The sequence below is a fragment of the Camelus dromedarius genome, chromosome 11 (genome assembly GCF_036321535.1).
Source record: "Camelus dromedarius isolate mCamDro1 chromosome 11, mCamDro1.pat, whole genome shotgun sequence".
In the NCBI taxonomy this organism is placed as follows: Eukaryota; Metazoa; Chordata; class Mammalia; order Artiodactyla; family Camelidae; genus Camelus; species Camelus dromedarius.
This window is the reverse complement of record NC_087446.1, coordinates 34871317-34890297: the sequence shown is the minus strand read 5'-3', so window position 1 is coordinate 34890297 and position 18981 is coordinate 34871317. Positions and strand designations below refer to the sequence as shown.

The following is an 18981-nucleotide window of genomic DNA, read 5'->3' as shown; positions in this document are numbered from 1 at the left end:
AGATAAACAACAAGGTCCTACTGTAGTCAATACCTTGTAATATAAAAAATGGAATATATATATGAATATATGAAATGAATATGAAAAGGAATATAGATGTATAACTGAATCACTATGCTGTACACCAGAAATTAACACAACATTGTAGACTATACTTCAATTTAAAAAATAAAATAAAATAAAGACATGGGAATTTATTATATAAGGCTAATTGCAAAAAGCAGGATATAAAACTGTGTATTGCAATATGATCCTAAATTATCCAAAAATACATATGTGTAGAGAAAAGACTGGAGGCACATGTGCTGAAATGTTAAGAGTAATTAAATGTGCTATAATATTAAGGAAATTTTTATTCCCTTCAATACATTCTTCTCTATTTTGAAACCTTCTACAAGGGAGCACATGTTACAATTTTTAGAAAAAAATATTTTGGAAGTTTTCTATAACTACCCTATCTTCCACATTTCATGCTCCAATCCTGACATGGGCCCTCATTTCTAAGTTACTACGATAGACTCCTAACTGACCTCCCAGACTCAAAATTCTATCTAGTCTATCTGCTTCTCTGGATATTTCTTCCTTTTTAAAAAAATGGAATTCTATTTTTGTGTCACATATGCAATATGTTTTCTTGTCTTGGATTCAGGTTTGTTCTACTCCCTGCAATGACAGGTTTCCTCCAAGTACCTTCCTCCTTGTCTTTCGTGTTGGAAACTTTCCTGAACTCTCAGCAATCTTTGGTGTCTATTCATAAGTAAGAGGAAGACAGTAAAAAGTCCACCCATTATTGAATACACTCCATTAGAGTTTTGTCATCACTACTACAATGAAACTGCTCTTATTGAGGTTGTCACTGACCTCCATGCTGCCAAATCCACAGGTCCATTTTCATTTTACTCAGCAGCAGCTTTGACACAGCCGATCATGCCCTAAGCTAACTCTAACCCTTGCCCCTCCTCCAAGCCACTCTTTTTTTTTTTTTTAATTTCCCATTCCACCATAGACTTCTAATGCAACTCCAAACTCTAATCAAAGAGGGATGGCCTCAGTGTGCTATTCTGCCAACGCTCTGAGCCATTCTTTCTTCACTTGGCCACAAGATGCCATCCTTTCTGAGTTCCTCCAACCACCTCCACTGCCCACCACCTCACTTTTCCATCTCTTCTGCTGACTCCTTCTCATCTTCCTGCTATCTCTGCTGGAGCGCTCCCAGGCCTCAGTCATGTTCAAATCTTGATGATCTCATCTGGTCTCAGAGCTTTAACTATCATCTGTGTGATGTGATGATGACTCACAAATGTACAGCTCCAGCTCTGACCTCTGCCCTGAATCCCAGCCTGTGTTCCACTGCCCATCTGATATTGCCACTCGGATATCAATAGGCAAATGAAATTCCAAAATCAAACATGTCCAAGAACCCTGATTCTTGATTCCTTCCCCCACCAATCCTGATCCTCCCCAGTCTTCTACCTCTCAGTAAATGTTCTGTCTGTCTTCGAAATATGTCCAGAACCTGACCGCTTTAAAAGACTTGGTGTTCTTTAAATATGCCAAGTGTGTTCCCACGTCAGAGCTTTTGTACTTGCTTTTTCCTATTCCTGGAACCCTTTGTCCAAACATGCTCCTGAATTGCTCCCTCACTGCCTTCAGTTCTCTGCTTAAGGTCCACTGTCCCTGAACACTCACTATAACCCCTACGCTCCCTATCCCTCTTACCCTGTTTTATGTTGTCCTTAGCACTTAGCCACATACACTGGATTTACTCATCTGCTTATTTTTTGTGTCTGCCCTCTAGAATGTAAACTCCATTAGAGCAGAGACTTATTTTGTTCACTTATTTTCTATCTCCAGTGCCTGGACTGGAGATGGAAAATAGGTGTTCATTAATTGAAGTGCTCATTCTAGGTGGTAAATAATTTTAGAATGAATGAATGATGGAATTTCTATTCCCATTGGCAGGGCTTGGTGGGTGGCCTCCACAGGAAGTGACTGGGTAGGGATCTACTTGTTTCTATGGGGAAACCCCAAATGTCAATGACTGTAAGCCTTTCTCTTAGAGAGTGAGTTCCCACTCCTTACCCTATGAATCCTTCAGTCTACTGCCAAGAGAATAGGAGCCTGACCATCAACATTTTGGAAGCTTTGCTCACAAAGATGGCTGAAAGTTTTCCATGTTTCATATGCAAACTTTTAATCAATTTCCCTGTGTTTAAAGAGATCCGTTCATTCATTCATTCACTCATTTGACAAGTGTTTACCAAGTAACTATTAAATGCCAGGCACTGTTCTAGGTACTTGAGATTCATCAGTGACCAAAATAGACTAAAATCTCTACCTTTTGGAACTTAGATTCAGCTGTGACAGGTGTTCTTGAATCCAGAGTTTCCTTGTCCAGAAAATAAAGCTCCTGTTTTCCACTAGGTGTGGGGAGGGCAGTTCCTTGGTTGAGCTGGTTGGGTAGAGACTCTGGAGTTAGAACTGCTCCTCACATGCCCTTTCAGTAGGGTTGCTAAATCAGGCAACTAACTTTCAACCAGTCCTTGTGTTTTCAGCCCCCTTCCTCCAATATCACTCTACCCACTCACTCTGTCCTCCCAAGGTACCTGGTCCTGGTGCCTCCAATTTTGCAGCTTCCCTGGGTGCAGTAACACAAATCATCTGTCTTCTTTTTTCATTTTGTTCTGCTGAAGTCAGTTAAGTTTGACGAATCCCCATTCAGCTTCCTAAATGTGACTTTCTCCTCCTGTCTCTTTGTCCTGGAAAGTTTATGTGCTCTTTGATTCCTTTATTATAATTTTAGAAAGTAAATATAATTACCTACATTTAACCTGCCATGTTTAACTAGTCAACCTGAACATCACCTCCAGCATAATCTTCCTTAAACACCACATCAGATTTTGAAGAATATACCCACTGAGCATCTATTCTGTGCAGGACATATACTGAGCATCTGGATAGTGTTTGTGTTTCCATACCCTGGATGCCTGGGAGAAGTACAGACCTCTGGGACCAGCCCCCCGCAAGCCACAACATAACGCGTGTGCGCACACACACACACACACACACACACACACAGTAAGTACTGGGTTCAACCTTCCTATCTTACTATCTGGGTTGCCAGGGACATAGGGAAAATATAGGAGCCCCTAGTTCTTATGTCTCCTTCTAGTCTAGCAGTTGGTAAGAAGAGGGATTCCACTTGTTCATCTGGTTTTTCACCTGTCCCTGTACTGGGGTCTAACTAAACTGCCAGTTTGCTCACACCTTACTGAAATTACTGGGAAATTCTCCTGACTTAGAGAATCACCATTGTCTGGAATTACTGCAGCCAAGAGAAGAGGTAGAGAACGGATTAAAAATTAAGAATTAAGGGGGTGGAGGGTGTAGCTCAGTGGTAGAGCGCATACTTAGCATGCACAGGGTCCTGGGTTCAATTCCCCAGTACTTCTATTTTAAAATATTAAGAATTAAGATTAATATTTAATTAAGATTAATATTTAATTGAGTTAAGATTAATATAATATTATAAATCAACTATACTTCAAATTCCAAAAAAAGAAGATTAAAATACAGCCATTAGAGTCTCGAGTTTAAGTTCTGCTCTGAAACACCATTTATTTATTAATAAATACTTGGGAATAAATAGTTAACCTTCCTCACTGAGTTGCCAAGAGAATTAAATGAGATTATGTACAGAAAGAACTTAGCATAAGGCCTGGGAAACAGTAATAAATGAAAACTAAAGGAAAATTCAGCTTCCCTGGCCCTTCAAATTGATCCATGCAGCAGTTAACGTCAGGTCGGAATCAGCCCAGAATGTATTGTACTCTAATGAACTGATATCTTTGTGGTCTCTCCTGGAGGAGGCCCAAGTATCCCTTTCATACAGGATTTGCTCCCTACAACTTAGTTCAGATCTCCCAGAATGCCACATAGGAGAGTCACCTCATTCTGGGCACTTGGGGTTAAGAGGCTTTCAACATGCTATGTGAGAGTTCTTAAGACCCTTACCTAGGCTAGAGCTGAGTGCCAGGTGTAATTAGGGCTCTCTCAGTAATCCACGTGCTCCCCTTATTCCCCGGCCACCTCTAAAGTTAGGTTGGAACTATTTGACTAGTGTAGGTTGATAAACTGGGAGCAGAAATGACAGTGTCATTTCCATGTGAGGCAGTGAAAAGCCAGTGTGCCTCCTTCTTCTCTCCCCTACTTCCTTTTTCATAGTGATATCATACCTTATATGCTCCAAAGAGTGAACTACAAGATGATGAGTGGAGAAAACATAAATCCTGGATACCTGAGTGGCTGTCTGGAACAAACCTCCAGTCCATCCAAACCATCCCAACCCTGGCTCGACTAGTAACACAAGAGAAAAATAAACATTTGTTGGATAAGCCACTGAGATCTGGGGTTTAATTTATTACCATACTAACTCTAGGGAAATAAATTTGTTTGAAAGAACTTTAGATAAAATTAAGAGGGACTTCAGCATCCATTAATTGCAGACTAAGTAACTCACACCATCTTCAAACTAGAAAAGACTAACAAAACTTTTTTTTATGTCTGCTCAAAAGCACTGTAGGGCCAACATTGCAGGGAAAAATTACCTGGCTACCATCTGGCCACCTGGGAGAAGATGAAAGTCCAGAGAAATGAGCTTGACATTTGAGACCACTTTTCTTCTGGGAGCATTTGTTAATTATAACAAAACCAGTGTTTGATAGCTGAATAGCTTGATAACCTGGAATAGAGACAAAAGTTGGACACTGGTAAAAACACAATAGTGTGGGGACCATGAAGTGCTAGGAATAAAGGTAAATTGAAACTAAAGAGCCGCCACATTGCCTGTAGCCCAGCTTGAAACCATCTGGGTGGCCCAGAATATCTCAGGTCTTTCAACTGGGTGAAAGAGATCCCAGATTGCTAATGCCTTAGGCTTCTGGAGGAAGGAAATAAAAATCCTTTCTGGAAAGAAAAAAAAATTATTGTAAGCCTAAAATCATTTCTATAAACAATTTTTCAAATACAATTTTGGATACAATCCAAAAAAAACCCCCCAAAACAGGCAGAGACTGAGATAAGATAATGTGAACAAGAATAGCAAAACCAACAAAAAATAGATACAGAATTACATGATCTCCAGATATTGGCACTGATCAGGCTTTAAAATAATTAGCTTCCTATACTCCAGGAAATAAAATACAGGATTGAAAGTCTCAGCAGAGAACTGAAAATATTTTTTTTAAGCACAGGAGAATTCAAAAAGAACCAATAAAATTTTTAAAACTGGAAATACAATAACTGAAATTAAGAACACAATGGATGGATTTTTAACAGATTAGACCTTGCTAAAGAGAGACATGAAGGACCTAAAAACAAGTCAGAAGAAGATATCTAGAATAACACAGACAGAGGCAAAAGGATGAAAGTACAGACGAGATAGAGTCCTACCCACTGTCCAGCATCTATTTAACTGGACTCCTGGAAAAAGCAAACAGAGAGAACAGAGCAAGAGCAGTATTGTAAGAATAATGGCTGAAAACATTCCAAAAATGATGTAAGACATTGAGCCCAGGCTGAAAATAAAATTACATGGACTTGGCAGGGAAGAAAGGGCTACTTTATTGAAGGGAGGGAGAGGTAGTTATGTTTATTCATCTATTGTTTAATTTAGTTTTTTTTTTCCTAATAGAGGTACTGGGGATTTAACCCAGGATCTCATATATGCTAAGCACACACTCTACCACTGAGCTATATCCCACTCCTGCAGAAGAGGGTAATTTTTAAAAAATCAAAGATGACTCTAACATTGCTAGCTCCAACAAAAGGGTGATGTGATTAACTGAGGTAAGAAACCAGGAAGGAAGAACAGGTTGATTGGGCACAGGAGTCTGTGTGAAGCAGAAACTGTATGTTCCAATTTTTACCTGTTGAATTTGACACCCAGACAGGAATAACAAATGTGTCATTATTTCTTGAATAATTATTATTTTTCTTGTCATGTTCAGGAGCCTCCGAAACTTTCATTCTTTAAAAAGAACCAGTCGAACTTTCTTGTCTTAAGAATCCAGCACCCTCAGGCCTCCTTCCCTTCTTGCTGGACTCCATGGTCTGCCTAAGAGTAGATCTACAAATGGTTATTTGCAGCAAAGTGCACAATAACTTGTAAAATACATCTGCCTAGTGTTCCAATGTAATTATCTGTTCATTGCAACCTTCACTAAACCCATCACAACAAAATAATGTGTTTTCTAGTTTTTAACACCAGGATCCAGGGCTCCATTTTTTAAAATACTATAAGGGCAAGTTATAGGCACCCCAAATGCTTTGATTTATCAAAATGTGGAATTTCTACATATGATACTGACTTCACATGATGGAGTAAATACAACTCTGTGTCACAATCTACCTATTAACTTAAAGATTGTTATGAGTTTTTAAAAATATTTATTTGACTTCATTAACAGAAGAAAAAATAAAACACTGGCTACCACAAATTTCTCTCTCTCTTTTTTTTTTTTTTTACTTAGAAAACAGTATGACTTTCACAATAAATCTTGGGGCTAACGCATAAAAATAACATAGCATGCTTTCAACTGAAAAGCCCCGCAAAAGGTTAAAAGATGATAATGATAATGACAACTAATGTTTACTGAGCACTTTCTACACACCAGGAGCTGTTCTAAGGAACTTACGTGGATTCATTCATTAAAGAGATTTAAAGATAACAACATAAGTGATATGCCAGTAACATAAAGAATATCATTTAATGGAGAATCAGGCCATTTTTTTTCAAAATTATTCTTTTTATAAAATGCACTACAATTCTGCTGGTACAATTAGGGACCAGAAATGTATACCTGGAGAAGTAAGAAAAAAACAAAAGCCAAACACTTTACAATAACAAACTACAAGTAAATCTATAATTTTTCTGCAATATTATATTTTTCTTCTGAAAGTAGAAATAAAATTTTCAAAAATAATAACAGGAAAATTATTTTATTTTTAACAACATTTTACATGCCAATAATAAGTTTTAAAATAGCATTAAACTTTAAAACATATGTAGAGAGTATCCATGTTATTGCCTTATGCAATCAAAGATTAATTCTTCAACACTAACTATGGGTCTAGTTGCCCCAGATGTTTACATTCTAGTATTTCACTGTTCAGTTACTGCTATATTATTATTGTGATTTCCCTGATATCATTCCAAATACAGTCATTAGGAATACTTCAATTATAACTTTGTATAATTTGATCAAACTTCCTAATATCACCAGCAGAAATGGCTAAAGGCATACATTTAAAAAAAAACAGACTCTTTCAAGATAATTTTACGTAATAAACTGCACGAACTGACTTCTTAAATTACTAAATGTCTTAAAGATTTATAAGTAATTTGGGATATTACTTAACCACATTCTTTATATTACAAAGGGCTGAAATTTAATTTACTTCTTCTCAGCCATTCTGACCATCAGATTCCTGGGAATTTGCGATCTTGCTTAGCATTTTCTTTTCCTTTTTCTTTTAAACCTATTTGAAACTCTCATAAAATTTGTGACCCTTTTTATTTGAAAAACTGTGAATTCACAGGATCATTTGACTCTTTAGCTCTCTTAGGGTCCTAAGGGTCTTTGAATCCAGACCCTTATACAATGTTTGAATGTTCTCTGCCACATCAACCTAAATGTTTTCCATCCCTCATGCCTGCCGAAATATGGTATTATCTACGCAACAACCCACTCCATTTTCAGTTTTAATTATTACAAATATTTTCTTCAACCTAAAGTGAAACCACCTTCTCCAAAACTGCCACTTATTTTGGACTCCACCAGTCTCGGCACTGTCCCTGGCAGGATGACCTTGGGCAAGTCAGTCTCTTGTTGCTTTCGTTTCCTTAGTTATAAAATGGGGATAAGAAATGTATGTCATAGGGGTGTGGAGATTAAATGAGAATGTCATAAAGCACCCGGCACGATGCAGGGCGTTTGTAAGTGGTGGCCTCTACTAGGAACAGAAAAACCCCCTCCGTGTGGCTGCTCTCAGAGTCAGTAGTGGCTATTGTTCTGTCTCCTCCAGGTCAAATAGCCCCATTTCCTTCCATTTTTCTTTGAAAAGCAAAGCATTGTCTCTCTTATTCTTCTAATCATTCCTTCCTGAATAAGTTTAGTTCTTTGAGAGAAGAGTCAACTGTCAATCAAAAAAATTATGTATATCTATATATACATAATACCCACATCCATTCTGTCAACTGAGAGCAAGTTGTCATTGCTAGATAATATTTCTCTTTTCCCTACTACAGATTAAATTTCCTCTCTCTGCTCCCCCACATCCAGTGTCCCTGTAGATGACCCTCTGGCAAGCCTGGCTATGGAGAAGGCAATAGGTATGGATACTATCTGGTTCTAAAGAGGGGAGAAGACAGAAGTGCCTCTCAAACATTAGGATGTATCTGAGAAGTTTCCCTCTTCATTCTGGTAGGATGTCAGCTCTTCTGCATCAAGGGTCACTCCTCTCTGTCCTCTCCACTCCTTCCTCTGGACATCACAATTCTGGATGGTGGCTCCATATGACATCTTCTTTTTGGGACTTGCGAAAGTCTCGTGGTTAAGTTCTGTCTCCTCAGCTAATTCATCTTGATCGATGATTCCACACTTCTCCTCAGAGAGGTTCTCGGGGTCAGCCCACTCCTGTTTCTCCCCAGAAGCAAAGACCCCATAGAAGATCACGCCACTGTAGTGCACCAGGGCAGCTATGAGGAACACATTCTGCCATTCCTCGCGGGTCTAAACAAGGAAACACGTGATGGATTAACGTGTTAACCAAAAACAGAGATTAACAGTATGTTCTGGAGGCCCCCAGTGGGACAAAAGCACTTGGTTGCCCCAAAGACGGTCTGTGCTTCGTGGGAAGACATGTGTCAGAAGCGTGCCCAGGATCCAAATGGAATCTGAGTGTTTCAAAATGAAACTTAAGACTAAAATGAATATGCATTTTTTAATTTAGAAAAATACTTCACAAAAAATAAACATCATGTAAAATCCTTGGGGCACCATTTCACAGCTCTTCTAAATACACAAGTGGAATTTCCATTCATATAACAAGTTAAATTAAACTCACTTTAGGAACCCACCATTTTAATTAGAGGTCTCCCTCTTGCTTGCTGTTGGATACATAACAATATGACCCATGAAAATGCGCAGTCTTGACTGTCAATGGCTTATTTATCATTATATTTTCTGAGAAAATATACTATATCAATAAATAATGGTAATTTGTGCTTAAAGCTAGGAGAAGAAAGCATCTGAGATTTAATAATCATGTTACCAATCCTACGAATAGAGACAGAAACCATGAATCCTCTGCCTATAAAATCCCCAAAGCCCGCTTTCCTTTTCTATTAAAAAAATTAAAAAAGTTATCCCACATTTTCTTCTCCAAGAAGCTGAAAGAATTTCTGAAGTCATATTTGTAATAGACAATCCAACCAAAAAAAATAATTGGGTAAAAACTCCATAGTATCAAAATTTTGTATTTGCAGAAAGCAGCATCTAAAACCGTTTTAAAGACAGAGATGAAACCATGTGGCCTGTGGCTGGACTCTGGATGGATCTGGGATCCACCTCTACCATCCACCCTAGTCTAAATACACAAAGGTTCAGCAACAGCCTAGTGCCACACCCTCGTGGGTTCTTCGAAAGGGTCATTAATGTCTTGTTTATTTTTGTCATAATAAGGAAGTATAATAGCACTAATATTTTCATACTGGAACGAGCAAAGCAATAGATGGAGATGGGCTATAAAGTTTAATTACTGAGAATTATAAAACAATCTTGGGTAATTTATTGATCTTAAGTTGATTGCCTCAGTTTCCTCTTGTGTCTCTCAGCTTTGTGTCTTTATGGTATTCACACCTCCCCTCCGCACATACACATACACACACACACACCTTTCATTTCTCAGTTGAGGAAACAGAACAAAACATTAATCAGTCCTGTTGCCATCAATAAACAATAATTAAAAAAAAAAGAAGAAGAAGAAAAAATAAATTAAAAAAAAAAAGTTCAAATGACTCAGCCAAATCAAGGACATACACATTTACACAGGCTTGGGTAGAGCCTTGAGAGTTTATGCAGTACTTCAGTCCTCTGAGATTGTAACCCACAGCCCCAAAGGAAACCATTACCTTGTGCTTGGTCATTGCACCCACAATGAGGGGACAGACCATTCCAGAGAGGGTTCCCACTCCGTTTGAGATACCCATGAGAATGCTGGCGTAGCGGGGAGCAATGTCCAGGTGGTTGACATTAAAACCTAGAGTGAAGCCAAAAACCTCAAAGTCAGACTCAAGAACAGAATTCCAAATACATTTTGGAAAATACTTATCTTTCCTCAACTCTCATCAATCTATATGTACTACATATAACTACTGGATACCTTTACCAAAAGGGCTGGGTTGAGGATTGTCAGGCGGTGTCAGCACAGCAAAAAAACATGCTGTTATTAATCAGCAGTGGCTACCATGGGTTTTCCATGGGGAGAATTACGGCACCTGTACCTTTTAGGTTCAAAATTCCAAAATAATGCCGTTTGGGGCAGTACTGAAATGCCCAAAGCCTGGATGATATTTATTCAGAGTAAACAATCACACAATCACACATAGTGTGATTACAACCAAACCCTGCCTCATAATACCCTCCCTCCTCACTCTCGGCTCACACCCAAAAGGCCCGCCCTAGCAGCCACGCGGCACAAAGGGAAGGATTCTTTTTTGATAATAAAGATTTACACAAACATTGGCAAGAGCCTCTGTAATTTACAAAACACTTTCACAAACATACTTGCTTTGGAGTCTGTAAGTCTGGATTTGAATCTTATTCCCACCTCTTAAACAAGTCATTTTTGGGACAATGTTTCCTCAACTCTAACTTGGGGGTAAAGTTACTACTTAATTCATAAAGATGCTGTGAGATGAGACTCGGGAAATATGGATGCAAGAGCTCTTGGCAAACAGCTAAGCTCTACTGTCAGGACTATTAATACCAGCCTATCCCTGCTGTTGCCGCTGCTGCTGAGCACGTCCCCCTTTGAGGTCTTCTATCAAGAGATAACACTGCTGGGAGTGGTCAAATAATGTCACCAACACCTCACTGTTAATCTCTTTATCAGAAGAAAAGAATGAGTGGAATGAAGGAGGACATGGGAAGGCAGGGGAAGGACAAGGCCATGAAAGAGGGGGCACCAGGCACTGGGGACCAGTATTGCCCAGGGGTGCAGTTTAGAGTCAGACAGACCTCGACTCCAGCAGCTTAGCTGAGATGCAAACCTGGACAAAGGATTTAAACTTTCTGAATCTCAGCTTCATCTATAAACTGGGATAATCATTATTATAAAATTGTTCTAAGAATTAAGTAACATATGTTAATTACATGGGTACATAGATGCTCTTTACTGTTTGTTGGTTACCCATCCGTCTTTTATTTTATTTTATTTTTTAAATATATTTTTATTGAAGTATAGTCAGTTTATAATGTTGTGTCAATTTCTGGTGGTTATCTGTCTTGTTTACCACTAGCTTTCCTGATCTGGCAAAGGGTCTGGTGGCACATAGTAGGCACTGAATAAATAATTGTTTAATTATTTATCAACTTAAGCTCTGAAATTACAGCAGGGGGTTGTAGTCTTTGTTTATTCATATTTTTGTTTCCTTTGTCTTACTTTTTAATTCTCTGTTCTGTGCAAAGAACCTGAAAATAGAATTTTTTTAAAAATGTTTTTCTAATCTGGCCCATTAGCTGGTTGGTTTTTTTTTTTCCCCATCTCTAATCAGAGAATTTTGAGAAAACCTTCCTGGAATAAACATACCTTCTCTTTCGGATATAAGGGGCAGAAAATCAGAATACAGAACAGCTGCAAGATTAATTAATCTCACTGTTGATTTGAATGTGATAAACACCTTATTAGAAAAGAATCTAAAGATAAGAAGCAATTAATATGATTGTCAAGTATTCTACTCTGTTACAAAGCCGAGACATCTGCGTTCAGCTAAAGATAATGTGAGAAAAGTCATTTACATCTCTAGCTGCACAATCCTGGCGTTTGGGGGAAAATCATTGAGAAACTGAGATATGTATAGTTGATTTTTTTTTTTTTGAAGTAGACACACACAAAAAGGTTGCACAGAACTTAGAAGAGTCTGTCTTCTCTACACAGCACATTTTCTAAAGCAGGCATCACCCATCCCTTTTATCTTTCTAATCTCACCTGTCATGGCTCTCTTGTCTATAATCCGTTCCTAAATTGAGCAAGTCTTCCCTGACATCCCTATCAACTCCCTATAAAGTTGGCAGATAGTAAATCCTGAGGAATCATTATCTCCACGACCATATTCCCTCTGATAGTCTCACTGTTGGGTCAGACAATCCTTTATTTCAATCTCAGCCACTTAATATACCTGGGTGAGTTACCTGTGTCCTCACTGGTAAAGTGAACATAGCAATGCCCTTCTCATCAGGCTGCTACAGGGATAAAATGAGATCATATCTAAAAAGCGGCTAGCATGGAGTAAATGCTAGGGAAAAAAAAGGCAGCTGCTGTGATTTGGGCTATTGGGGTTCTCTCCTTCAGACTGTGGCTTAATTGGCAATATGGGGACAATATGAGCCTGAATATTTCAGTGTCTCTGGGGACAGGATATGAATCTCTTTTACATCACAGAGCTGTCAAAGGAAGGTGTTCCCTACCATCCTCCTGGAGACGAGTCCTGACTGCTCTAACCTTGCTACTCAAAGGGTGGACCATTAAACAGCAGCACTGACATCACTGGGGAGCTTGTGAGAAATGCAGAACCTCAGGCCCCACTCTGAACCTGCTAAATCAGAATCTGCATTTTGCAAGATCCTAAGGTGATTTGAATGCACATTATATTTGGGGAAGCACTGGACTAGGTTGAATAAAAATTGAACAATAACAATGAATACTTAATAATTTTTTATGTATCTGGCACTGGGCTAAGGCCTTCAGTATAGGTTACTATAAAATACTGAATATAGTTACCTGTGCTATATAGTAGAAACTCGTTGTTTATCTATTTTACATGTAGTAGTTAGTATCTGCAAATCTCAAACTTCCAATTTATCCCTTCCCAGACCCTTTCCCCACTGGTAACCATAAGTTTGTTCTCTAAATGTCTGTGAGTCTGTTTCTGTTTTATAAATAAGTTCATTTGTGTCTTCTTTTTTCTTTTTAGATTCCACATATAAATGATAATACATGGTATTTTTCTTTCTCTTTCTGGTTTACTTCACTTAGAATGACGATCTCCAGGTCCATCCATGTTGCTGCAAATGGCATTTTGTTATTGTTTTTTATGGTTGAGTAGTATTCCATTTTATAAATATACCACAACTTCTTTATCCAGTCATCTGTTGATGGACATTTAGGTTGTTTCCATGTCTTGGCTATTGTAAATAAATCTGCAAGCTACTTTTAATGTAGACTTGTTTTTCCTAATTTAACTGCTCCTGAGCCCTGTTTACAGTTGACCCTAGAACAAAGTGGGTTTGAACTGCATAGGCCCATTTACAGGTGGGGTTTTTTTTTCAGTAGTAAATACTACAGTACTACACGATCTGTGGCTGACCGAATCTTCAGATGCAAAATCATGGATACAGCAAAACTGAGGATGTGGAGGAACATCTTATACAGAGGGCCAATTCCAAGTTAGAGGCAGATTTTTGACTGTGCAGAGGGTCAGCACCCCAACCCCCAAGCTGTTCAACAGTCAACTGTATTTTGATAAGACCAAGCCCCAATTTTAGGGTGGTTCAGACCAGAGGTTTCATGTTTTTCTGTTCTGGGATGTTTCCACTCTGTTTAATCTTTAAAACAGCCCAGAATTGTGGAAAGAGCAGAAGCATGGAGCCAGGCAGGATTGCAATTTAATTCTTCCTTTGCCACCAGTTGTGTGATGATAGAAAAGTACCCAGTTTTTCTTGTTTTAAGTTCTTCCTAAGTAAAATAATGGTATTACCTGGGTTCTGCTCTAGGGTACCTGTGAGAACTACAGAGGTTAATATACAGAGAGGGCTTTGAACAGTCCCCAGTACAGAATTCATGCATGATCAATGTGAACTCTTATCACCATTATTATTCCTACTTCCTGCTCTAGTCTCTTCAGAAAGTCACTTCTTTCTCCACCTGTATTTCCTTGTTTGGAAAATGAAAACCATGGAGTAGACAAAAATCTAAAGAAGATTTCCACCCTTAAAAACTTCTAATTCTATGACTATATATCAAATGACTACATCTTTTGATATTTGAGCTAATAGTAGCAGTTCTCCAGTAGAAGGTGAGGGGTGAAAACGTCACAAGAGTATCTGTTACACAGGGTGACCTGGTGTTGATGTATGAAAGTGCCACTTCACCCAGCGACACATGCTCTGTCCACGCCTCAGAGGGGTCCCCTGTGCTTTGTCTTTTTCCACTATGGAGAAAGTAGGGACAACTCCAGCTTGACTGGGCTCCAAAGCCCAGTCCTCAGTGATCTTACAAAGTCATCCCCACAAAATGAAAGTCTCTAGCCAGTGGCTCTGATCCTTGGGAATGGCCCGGCAATCAAAGGAAGTTGCTACAGTATCTTTTCCCTTCCTTTCTCCCAAATCTTGCTGGATCAATAGAAAAGATTTGTAAACCCAAAGGACACTTTACCTGAAATAGCAAAACCACTAAATCCTACGGCAAGCACCAGAAAGGAGATCGCTACCCCTTTGGTATGGGAAAAGCCAACCACCAGGAGTAAGGTTGCCTCCATGCCAAAACCTGCGAATGGAAACAGCAGGGGGAAAAATGTCATTTTCATGTCAGTCAACCTAAGTTCTTGAATTTATAAAATAAAGAATCTTTCCATTTTCATGGACCCAAGTTTTTCATACATACATTCTGGCACAATGTTTACAATCTTATTAGGGTGTTTCTTGACTATATGACAATGCTGATATTACTCAGGTGTTCTGGGAGCCTCCCAACATTTTCCTGGTGCACCTTGAACACTGAATGGTCCAATCATGGTACAATGATGCCCGTAGGATGTTCATGGGTAGCTCCCCCTGCTATTTCTAAATACTAAAACCATCAATGATTCTCCTTTGATTGCATAAGTTATGGTCTCTCACAGAAAAAGAAAATGACAACACTCTAATATTTATTGCCTAAAATGACCAGAAAGCTGTAGTGAGTATCTGAAACAAAAAGCAGAGCCTCACCACTTGTAAAGCATAAGGCAAACTCTTCCCTTTCAGAAGTTCACCACAAATCTGAGCGGTTGCCCCTTTGCTTAAAACCCTTGTCAACAGATCCACATGATCAGTACAGAGTTGTACAGTAAATCCCCCCTGCTGTTCCAGTTCCATCTTCTGCCACCCTCACCTCCCTGCTCACCACCTGTAGCCCACAGAAAGGCCTCTGTTGTCACACAGCTCTATCAGCTATTTCCTAATCACAACACTGTTTTGTACCCACAATGTATGTTCACAGGCTGTTCCTTCACCTGTGATACTCTTCTCCCACGACTTCTCTTTTCTGGAGAAATCTCACTATCCTTTAAAGTCCAGTTTAGATATTGCTTTCTCTAGGAAGATTTCCTGACAACCCTGCCCCTCACCCATCAGTGAAGTTGGCATCTTTCTTTTTCATTGCCTTGTAATTTTCCATTTGTGTTTCTGCCTTCCACACAAAACTGGGATATTATCTGGGGAAGGTACCTGGTATCTAGCACAGAGCCTGGCTAGTATGTAGTGGGCACTTGATAAATGATGCTTGATGAATTGATACAAAGGAAAGAAAGGAAACCAAGATAATTAAGTTGAACTACAAGCTAAAGCACTTTTTGTAAACCTTGGTAAGTTAATTACCTTTCTGAGTCCATTTCTTCAAAACTGTCATAGAAATAGGGCAAGAAGCAATAATTGTTTTAGATAGTCATCTAAAGATCAATGAAATTATGGGTGCAGAGATGCTTTTTAAACTATGGGCTATATACCATTGCTCCTTGTTATTAATTTTGTTTTGACAATTTAAATTATACATAGGGAAAAATTGCTAGTGTTTTGTATACTATTTGTGTTTTAGAAGGGGTCTGTCTTAACAAGGCACATGGCTGAAACTGAAGTAGAATAAAGACGTTGCATGAAGAAGAAAATTTACAAGTGATACATTAGTTCATCTATTAAAATAAAAATCTTTGCCAAATAGTAGATTTTCAAAGAAAGAAAAAAAAATTTAAGAGCCTAAATGGGTCCATCTACAGTGAAAATGCTACAGATAGGACTGTATGCTTCAGGCACCAAAGGATAAAATTTGAATTTCAGGGGTTATTAAGAGATCCTGGAAAGTGAACCTATTCGGAGCTGAGAAGAGAAACAGAACTAGGATGGAAAGGCCTGAGAAATATTTTTCATTTCATATTGAAACAACCTGAAGTTCACATAGGCAACATATTAAGCCAGACTAGACTTTCAGACTTTGGTCATACTTTCTGTGTATATAGAGGGAGGAACAAGATTTGATGTCTTTGAGGACTCTGGAAATGTGCCCTGATTTAGAATGAACTAGAATAGCATCATGTCTTAAGGTGATCTGTTTTCTTTAAATGATTCTAGCAGCAATACCTCTTGCCTATGGAAAGAAAAGAAGGAGGTGGCAGACTCCAAGAAATGTGTGATCTTTCTCAGATGATAAATGTCTTCTATATTTCAACTTAGAAAATAGGAAAAACTAAAATTCTCTAGAAAATCATGCAAGTGCTTCATTGTATACAAGTCAATCTGGCTTATTCAGTGATGACATAAAACTCTGTCTTTACCTCTATAGCATCTCTGTGTTTAAGCAAAATGGGACAAGCATGGTCATTGGTTTTAAATTCTCTATGTAGATCTCACTGGTTCTATTGCATCAAAGTATTAAATGACATGAATAGACATGTAAAGAGGTTTTTTTTGTTTTTGTTTTTTAAGATGGGGGTAGTGACTGGGGCATTCTGGTTTCTAAAAAAAAATAATATATATTTATTCTCAGTGAGCACTCTGTTAGCACTTAAAAACCTTTGAGCGTTACCACCACCACCCACCACCCAAACTACCAATTATGAAGAAACAATGGCAAAGGTGATTGGGGCAAAATTCAATATGAACAAGACATTCCTATAAAAATGTAGTTAGGGTCTTCAAGGCATCTGTTTTTAGAGGAGGTTTTACAAGTAGAGTTTAAACCCAGAATTTTCTTTCAAGTTCTAGGTTTAGAGGTTGCATATTTTTGGTCATAGGAAATATGATTGAGTAGCAGATATTTATTGAATGCCTCCTTTGGAAAACTTCTGTTTTGTCAATGTCTTGAAGACAAGAGAATAAAAAGGCATTAACATATCTCATCAAGAACCTTCTATATGTTGGACCTATGCTAGGTGCATTTATACATTGTCTCATTTAACCCTTATCTGAGGTAAATATTATTATCCATAATTTAAAGAAGAAGAAAGTAAGTCATAGAATTTAGAAATCCATCCACTCTCTCCACTGCCATTGACTTGACTTTGGTTCAGTCTACCATCTTCTCTTGACAGAATGATGGAAATAGCCTCTTATCTGATCTCCCTTCTTTTACTCTTGTGTTCTACGCTCTACTATTTAGATTTGAAAACATAAATCAGATCATGTCCCTTTTCCTCCTTTAAACCTTTGATTTGCTCCCCAGTTCATTTCAAATAAAATCCAAGCTCTGCATATATCTGTCTATAAGGCCTCCCATGATCTGGCCCCAGCTGTGTATTCTGATCCTGTCTGTCCATCTCACTCACTAAGCTCCAACCATCCCGAACTTACTTCCTTCTGTTCTCTAACACACCACACTCATGCCCACCTCAGGGCCATTGCACATGAGATTCCCACCGTCTGAAACACTTTCCAGCAAGAGCTGTAAAAAGGAAGTAGATGATAAGTTGCCAACCAAGTGTATGGATAGGAAGGAGCAATCACTGGAGGTTGATGTAGCCTTAACAAAACACAGAAAAAAAGACTTGAGCTGATGCAGTAGGATGTGTGGGCAGGACTGTGGTGAAAGGTGATGGTGAGCAGAACTCACAGTAAAGGGAAAGAGAGTTAGCAAAGTCAGAGACAGAAAGATATACTCAGGGCCTGGTACGGAGAGCTATTCAGCTGGAGCAGAATCTGATAATTAGAGGAGTGGTACTTTGGCTACTATATAAGTTTCTGTGGTAATAACAAATTACCACAAACTTAGTGACTTAAAACAATCAAATTTATTATTGTACAGTGCTAGAGGTCAGAAGTCTACAGAGCTAAAATCTGGGTGTCAGCAGAGCCTCATTTCTTTTGGAGGCTCTGGGGAAACTCTTTTCTTGCTTTTTGAGCTTCTAGAGTCTGCTTGCATTCCTTGGCTTGTGGCTGCATCACTTTGACCTTTTCCTCTGCTGTCACCTCTCCATCTCTGACTCTGACCCTCCTGCCTCCTCTACAAGGCCTGTTGTAATTATATTAAGCACACACAGATAACCCAAAACAACCTCTCCATCTCAAGATCTTTAATCGAATCACATGTGCTAAGTTCCTTCTGCTGTGTAGGGAAGGAAATACATTAATAAATTCTGGGAATTAGGAGACAGACATTTTTGAGGGGGCTGTTATTCTGCCTCCCTCAGCTACTTTAGGGAAGATCCTGAATGCAGTGCTCCAGAAGCCCATCAGAGAGCAAGCCCACACCCGCCAACCCTCAGTTTCCTACAGAAAAATTCAAGACAAGCGTAGGTCCCCAGATCCTTGCTTGGGACCAGCAATCAAACTGCTGGGAGACCAGATGCTGACAGATTATTCCCAGTCTCTCTGATCAGATTTCACTCCTGAGATGCTGTGGGATCAGATCATGCTGCTCTTGTGTTCCTCCATATGACCTTCACTTCTAAAG

The 18981-nt window shown here is 38.8% G+C and overlaps 1 protein-coding gene across 4 annotated transcripts in view; it reads right to left on the bottom strand.

Moving 5' to 3' along the window:
* Positions 1-6980: 6980 nt before the first annotated feature.
* SLC17A8 (solute carrier family 17 member 8) overlaps positions 6981-18981 on the bottom strand; it is a 45953-nt gene continuing 33952 nt past the window's right edge. For all 4 annotated transcript variants that reach the window (XM_010989999.3, XM_064491628.1, XM_064491629.1 and 1 more), the window contains exons 10-12: positions 14716-14826; positions 10193-10320; positions 6981-8792 (exon numbers count right to left, since the gene is read on the bottom strand). In XM_010989999.3, coding sequence (XP_010988301.2) covers positions 8448-8792; positions 10193-10320; positions 14716-14826 — 584 coding nt within the window. In that variant the 3' untranslated portion in view covers positions 6981-8447. The remainder of the gene's footprint in view (positions 8793-10192; positions 10321-14715; positions 14827-18981) is intronic.